Below are 8,052 nucleotides of genomic sequence, written 5' to 3'. Positions count from 1 at the left end.
ACTTTCATGAGATAGTCATATTATACTGAAGGTTCGATGTTCGTTCGTGTGGTAATAAAATATTTCTAAACAGAGAAAAGTACATATCGCAAAGCATATATACCACCGGGAGCAAAATGAAGTAGGTTGTTCTTGAGGACCTAAAAACACAGAAATATGAAACCTGCCGGATTTGCATCTGTTTAGAAGCGTGGTCTAGAACAATTATGAAAATGACCAAAGTAATTTAATCCTTGTGCTTCTGCAGGTTCCCCAGAGCCTATGGAAAGTAAACACACACGGCATCCCTGAGAGAAGCAGCACTGCTTGCGGTGTATTCTTCAAGACACCAGCAAGAAGAACTGCAATGGGAACTCTAATAAATGCAATTTATTTGATTGTCGTGTCAGTGCTGAGCGTGATTGCGATACTTACCTGTACTTTCGTTGTTGCTTTGAATCTCCTGGACTGGGCTCGCGGCAGAAGCCTGAACACCTGCGACCTCCTTCTAATAGCGCTGGGGATCTCAGGGACTTGTTTTCAATGTACACTGATAGTAAACGCGTGCATTTCAAAATCATTGCCAGAGCATTATGATTTCGGTAACAGTTCTACGATTTTACTTCAACTTCGAATGTGGAGTGGTAGCTCCAGTGTCTGGCTCACCGCCTGTCTCTGCGTCTTCTACTGCGTGAAGATCGTGGACTTCAACCATCCTCTCTTCATCTGGTTAAAGCTGAGGATCTCTAAGGTGGTGCTCTGGCTGCAGCTTTGGTCTGTGGTGGAGCCCCTGGTCCTAAGTTTTCCTGTGTACTGGGATTCCCATAGCAATTTAAATGATAACTCAACAGTGGACCGGAAGTTCAATTCCACAGTCCCCGCTGAAAAAGGGAAATTACTAAAATCTTATTTGGATGTAGCTGAAACTCTTGGATTCTGCATTCCTCTTCTACTCGGTGTTCTTTCTATCGCACCGATCTTCCCATCCCTGTATAGACATACCCGGCGAATGAAGGAGAATGCATTGGGGTTCAGTGAACCCCGATTAGGGGCTCACATTGGCGCAGCAAGGATTCTGGGCTCTCTTCTGCTGATCTATCTTGTTATAATCCTGACAATTTTTTTAGCAGCTTTATTGAAGTCCGAGCTGTCACTCATGGTCTCCGAGATCTGCATTGCTTTGATCACCCCCGCAGAGTCCATCATCCTGATCTTGGGCAACACCAAGCTGAAGCATGCACTGTGGAAAGCCCTCTCACCTTGTAAAAGGTGAAGCGCTCCTCAAGGAGGGGGGGGGGGGTCTGTTAGCCTGGGGCTGCTCTAGACCTCAAAATCCATATGAGCAAGGCTCACCTTCACATAAAGAGCAGTTTTGTTTTATTGTCATAATCTATAAAGTGAGTGATTTTAGTGAAAATGGTGCTCAATGCAAGGCGTTCAAACAGACATTGCCAGTGTCCACAATGTTACTTTGAAATTTATAATGGTTTACATACCCGAATTTAAAGCCCCATAAAAAATATGTACGCGCCTGGATTCGATAACATAAGTAGTAAACAATAGTATTACTAAAAGAAAAAAATATAAGCAAGAACATACAGGTTAAAGAAATTATTGAAACCCTCAAATGCCACTCCACGAGTTTCCACTGATTTTTTTGCACAGAAAAGGAGAAAATGTCTCATTCTGCTTCCACCCGAAGTGGTTTTGACAGGGCTAGCAGGGAATCTCCTCTAATCAAACCCCACACAATGTATCCTGTGATATAAATCACAAAAACTGGACGTTGGGAGTATGGCCCGATAGCCTTTCTTCTATGAAATGATTCTAGTATAGAGTCTGTGGAAGCGTTAAGCAGTGTTTAAACTTCAGTGTGATAATACATAAGGGTTTAACTTTTTACTCCACCAACACGTCAAAATCTATATTTATTGAAACACTTTTTCCAAATGTTATTAAGCTCCATTTATTTTCATTGATATGGCTAAAATATATAATTTTTATTGCTCATAGTATTATTATAATTACTACTATTATTACTAGTATGACTACTACTATTAGTAATGATTATACCAACAATAATACTTATTATATTATTATTATTATTATTAGCAGGTTTTCAGTTTTCATTTTTGCAGAAAGAGTGTATGGTGCAGGTGTGGGAAAGTGTTGATTCTTTGTGCTGTACAGAAATATTAAGCTGCTAGTTGATGATAAGGCTAGATAAAGATAATGACAATGGATTTATATTTATCATCATGATGATCTTATATATATATATATATATATATATATATATATACATATATATATATACAGAGAGAGAGAGAGAACGAGAGTACAGTACAGCAAAATTAACAAGAGAAAATAATGTTAGTGCCCCTCATAGATTCCATTGCATGTAATAATTACTTCAGGCAGGCATGAGATCTCGTCACTGTGACATTACCTTGCAGCACAAACGTAACCACTTTCATCCTGGTTTTGGTTAAATATATTTTTACATTTTGTTAAAACAAATACACATGAAAAAATACCAGAGCATAAATTATAGATGCAGATATGCTGAGTATAATATTCTATTGATTACCACCATTTGCATCTGCTAATATATTTTGTTTGTTTAGTATTGCACATATATAATTATTAATATGACAGCTGTTTTATTATTATTACCAGTACTACAATTATTATCATCATGAGCCGCAGCACCAAGAGACGTGTTCAATTTGCGTCTTGTGTGTGCTTTCTTCACTTATCCATTTGTTGTTGTTATTGATATGATTAATAAATGCATACATTATTTTAACCAATTAGGTCTTTTGTTAAAACTGTCAGATATCTGTGATGTCATTATTGATCCACAGGCTCCCAGGAATGTAACGCTTTGGTATGTGATCAGAAAAGGGGGTAGGGTGCACACTGCCTGGCATGCTGGTGAATGCTGGTTATGCTGGTGAATTGTGATAATTGCACTGCATGACAACACTTACTTTAGATGAAAGTCTTTAGTAGTCAAAATTGTTGGAGCAGTCAGAGCTATGCAACTTTAGACACATATTTCAGGATATTTGACATTTTCAGTAGAGAGTAGCAACTTAAATGTGGGGGTGTTGGTTATGGTGCTCACATTCTTCTCTGCACTTCCTTGAGCGCATGTGTATCCCAGAGCAGGTCAGAAATAGCTCAACAATGAGCCAATCAAAAAAGAAGGGAAGGAGCAAAGTGCATGGCAAACTGAAACAAAACGACCTACATAAAAGAAACAAAAGTAAAAAATGCAGCTAGGAGGATTTACTGTCATCATTTGATGGGCCTTAATTCTAACAAGATGAAGAGCAGATTTTGATCTGAGGGAAAGCAATTATTCGGTTCTGTCTGCCTTGGCATTATGATGGAGGAGATCCAGTCACCAAAAGTCGCAGTATGAGCCTTGAGTACACAGAATGTGTATATTTGCCTGACATGTACAGTCAATTCAGGTTTAGGGACTCAATGTCTATACCCATGTCATGATTGATGATTTAGAAGGCGTCAAACAGCTTTGGCAATACCTTCACTCCTACACCACTGGTATTCACCAAACACTCAAGGACCAAGAGTAATACTACTTCTGTACTCCTACAAGAATCAAAGCAAGGCAACACATTGAGCAGTGTGTAGGCGAGGCTCCCCAAGGGCTTGTCAGGGTACAGAGATAGGACTATGCTTGTTGTAGTGCTCCAGATTGCGGGTGGATGTTTTAAGTAGTGGTTTTACAGTAGCACTTTTCCACTCATCTGGGGCACTTCCACTAGCAAACTAGCTGTTAAAGATTGGGGAAACACTGAAAATTAGCAGAAGGCGCAGTTGGTTCATTAATCTATCAGGACGTATATTCTGGGGGAACCTAAAGGGCAGCTGTTAGCAAGTATGTTGGTTCATTTCTTATTGGAAATGGAAAGCATTGCATGGCATTAAATTGCGCAGTCATCTACACCAATGCAGGCTGCTCTAACTCAAGGGCGAGGGGGGTGTCTTCTTGTGCAATGTCATTGCGAATTTGTGTGGTCTTGTTATTTAAAAAGGATTTAATTCCTTGACACCACGCTCTTCTGATAGGAATACCTGACTGACATCCTTCACAGTATTAAAGCTCCTCTGTCGCCCTTTAAACTTCTTTCGAAAGAGCAGGGGCCTGTGCAATGCAGTTGGGAAAAATAAATGGTTTTCCTTTTCTTAATGAGTGATTTGTAAACCTTGGTTGCTTCCACATAGTGTCAAAACCGGCAAGCCTCTCAAAATATTAATATACATGGTATGCCTTTACCCTGGCTATATTTTCTACATATCTGTTGTCCTTTGTCTCTCTACAGCTATCTCCTGGATCCCCGTTCTTCCAACATTGAGCTAGTGTTATGGCGTTGTTTTGGTGAGAAAATGTAATTTCGAAAAGTGCAGGGCTGGACCGGGCACCCAAAGAAGCCCTGGCAAATTTTGTCAGACTAGTCCCCATATGGTGCATAGCGAGCAAGTCCGACCACTACAAAAGGGCTTGGGAGGTAGGGGAGGGGAGTCTTCCCTACTGCAAGAAAATTTGGGAAACAAATGCAAAAACCTGCATTCCACAACACTTTTCTCATTATATATTTATTTAATTCGTTTTTAAAGCATAGTAAGTGATGACCTTACAGTGCACCAGGATACAGCAATCTTTATTGGGGTTCCTCAATGATTCCCTCCCCATCACCCTCTAACATTGCCTTTTATCTCTCCATAGTCCCTCTCTCACATGTATTTCATTTGTTTTATATTTCTTCTTTTACCATTATAGGGCGTGGGAGCACTTTAGATCACACAGACACACACACACACACACACACAAAGACAATGAATCATATGTGTGTATATCAGTGTACAAACAATGCTGACAAAGAAGACTGTGGGTGTAGGATTCACATGTAATCCGTACAGGAAGGCATTCTTTATGAGTGCTTGGTCTGGGGAAGCACACACTCCAGATTCAGAACGTAACACAGTGGTTAAGGTGGACTTTACTAATAACATCGTATTTCTACACAAAGAAACACTTTTAAGCAAAATTAGGATAATCAAAGACTGGGAAAAACATAACTTTCTAACCTGTACCATGCAGTTTGCATGCAGATGCTTGATGGCAGTTCATAGCTCACTGTGCTAGATTATGTTGGTAACTTATTAACTGCACAGTAACAAAAGAAGCTCTGTGACAAAAGCAGTATCTGGCTGAATTAAGCACATTAAACACTGTTCTGTGGTCTGCATATTACACACTGACCTACCTTAGATGAGGCAAAACTGCCTATAGACAAAACCCCATCTCTCTCCACCAGGTACATTAGTCATCAGAGTTATCTTGGCACTTTTATTGTTGCCTGAATACTGTTAGATATTCAAAGAACACTGCAGTGCTTTAAAAATTGCTGCACTACTCAGTAAACTGCCCCCCATCACATATGCAGGCCTCCACCCTTCCAAACTCCCAGGGAAATGTTGAATGCCCGGTACGGCATGTCCGGCCTTCGAAAAGTGAAATTTTGTCCTTTGTCTCTTTCTTTCTTTCTCTCTATCTCACCTTCCATGATTAACCCATTTTCATACAGTAGGAGACAAATACAGTTTGGTCACCTGCATACGTATTCAGAAGCAGCTGGGCGTGTCAGAGAGTCTAAGCTTCCAGAACCTGACAAGATGTCAAGGGCCTAAGCTGAGTGTAGAACTCAAGGTATTTTAAAACTTGTCTATGACTAATAGTCTCCAGTTTTTATGGGCGAGCGCAAATCGCTCCGTCCCATTCTATAATCTCTCTTTGGGCTTCCAACCACGCCCATGTCACGTCAGTCCCTCACATTGGTTCATATGCTTGCCTTTTAAAATCCACTTGTTTTCATTTGTGAAAGGCATGCATACTTCGTGCCTTTTCCGGTGTTTAGCCCACCTACACAGCACCGCTAAACTACTAAAAACATACGAGGTTCGATGTTTTCAGCATGGTGTCCAGACTACTTTATCTGTTTATTTTCCACGCAGCACGATCACGCTGCATTTTACATAGTGTGATCACACTGCATTTTTTTTTCTTTACAACACTAATAGCTCTAACTTGAGCAAATGCAAGGCCCGTTGCATTGAAAATGCTTGTTTGCAATGTCCTCGGGACAAAACGTTTCAGTTTCCAGTGGAAGAGGAAGTGTGTGAATTAATGATCTTAGTGCAAGTTTCAAAACACAACAAAATACATGTAATGGTAGTCTTACCAAGGAAAAGGAATAAAAGAAATGGGGTCTCAGCAATGATTATTGTGCCTACTGGAGAAGATTATATCAAGTAAGTGGCATACTTCATCAGCAGTGATTGAATTATTTGAGTGAAGGTCTATTACTTTAAGATTCTCTAAAAAAAATCCCTGCGGTGCCAGGAGACTCGTAGGACTACAAGGTGAATTCGCCCATCACTATGATGTGTAGCCATTGTGTTGTAGAGCTACAGACCTTAATTCCTTGGTTATGTCCGACAGAAGACAATTTTTTGAGGAGTAGCTGTCATAGTTTGACTCTTGCTCTATGCAGGACTGCTGGTTTAGGGATGACAGGACTTTGATTTGTAGGTGGGCTAGGGCAATCCTACTACAAGTCACAACTGTCAGCCCAACCCTACCGGCTCACAAACAGTACCTCACTAAAAGCCCAAACAGTAAAACATGATTTGTGGCAGCCTTTACACATGGACTCAAGAGTGCGGCATCTCAGGAGATGTGGTTAAACGGAGATTACCCTTTTCTCACATGAGCAACATGTCCCGGTCACAAACAGGCAACAAAGGAGAAGCAGTAAAGGTTTCAATAAGTTTTATTAACAAGACTGCAATCTACTGTAAATTGCCTGGGCTGCAATGATTAGGATAATGAACAATGCAAGAAACAGATGGTAAAAGCAAGAGTCATGAATACAAAGGCCCCCACCATTTTGCAATAACATGAGATGTAAAGTAGATGTGAAATAGGCCCTAATACCCTAGCATGATTTACCTAATCTCTAGCCAAAAGAGAGCCAGCTGTGTTAAACCTAATCTGCCAGTACCATGTCCATGAGAAGAGCCCCCCAACCCGCATTACCTTGGTATGAGGTCTCTAGATCAGACTCCGTGGGGACACAAAGGCTGGGTCTTCATCAAGGTGACGTGAAGCATAGATAGCACTGATGGCATCTGGTAGGAATCCCTCTGATAATCATGTCTGTGTGAGATGTATTTATACATGTAGGACCCCAGACGCAGGTATGTTCCCAAACAATAGATAAATAGGCATGCTTGGGGCGGCACTTTATATAAACAATTCCCTGAAAAGGTACATTATGTTCCTGTCACACGAAAGTGGGAAAGTACATGATGTAAATACCTACATATCTCATTTATTTTTACACTTTACAGAGTGGCACTGATAACGTGAAACTAAAAATATCTTCCTAACTATAAACATGGCAGCCATCTTGAAAGAAATAATTAATTAATGTGCTAAAACAGAGCAAGCTAAGTAGGTTAAAAGTCACTAGGTGACGGGGCACAGGCATGCAAGCCAGAAGGCTAAGCTAAAATCCTGATTCCCATTAAAACTAAATAGGATCCACTACATAGGGTGATACATTAATGTGGTGAATTAAGGTGGTATTAAATTGCTAACTATTACATCGGAACATAGGTTTCATCACTTCTGCACCTGAGACCACAGCATTTTGGATTAAAGATTTTGTGAGCGAGTTAGAAAATACAACCACCAACAAACTCCCTATTTTTAACTTTGTCTGTTGCATACATACCAACAGACTCGATTCAAGTGGAAGACTCCCAATGTTTAAAGGAAAAAATTGTTTTAATTTATCTCTTTTATACCTGTGGAAATTGGTTCCACTTCAATGCAAGTCAATGGAGAAACTATATTTTTTTTAATCTCCTGCTTTCTGCTGTCCCATTTCTGCATAGAACTAACTTGTCAATCATGGGGCACTGTCTTCCCTGAGCTGAATTTTGGTAAGAAACAGCAGTTCTCATTTTCAACCC

General features: G+C 40.2%; 1 protein-coding gene across 1 annotated transcript; it reads left to right on the top strand.

Moving 5' to 3' along the window:
• Window positions 1-613: 613 nt before the first annotated feature.
• On the top strand, window positions 614-1,252 carry LOC138246910 (taste receptor type 2 member 9-like). The gene has a single exon (XM_069201657.1). The coding sequence runs from the start codon at window positions 614-616 to the stop codon at window positions 1,250-1,252; it is 639 nt and encodes a 212-aa protein (XP_069057758.1).
• The last annotated feature ends 6,800 nt before the right edge of the window (window positions 1,253-8,052 follow it).

This window comes from Pleurodeles waltl, chromosome 7 (assembly GCF_031143425.1).
Source record: "Pleurodeles waltl isolate 20211129_DDA chromosome 7, aPleWal1.hap1.20221129, whole genome shotgun sequence".
Classification (NCBI taxonomy): Eukaryota; Metazoa; Chordata; class Amphibia; order Caudata; family Salamandridae; genus Pleurodeles; species Pleurodeles waltl.
The sequence above is the reverse complement of the archived record's forward strand: the minus strand, read 5'-3'. Positions and strand labels throughout refer to the sequence as shown.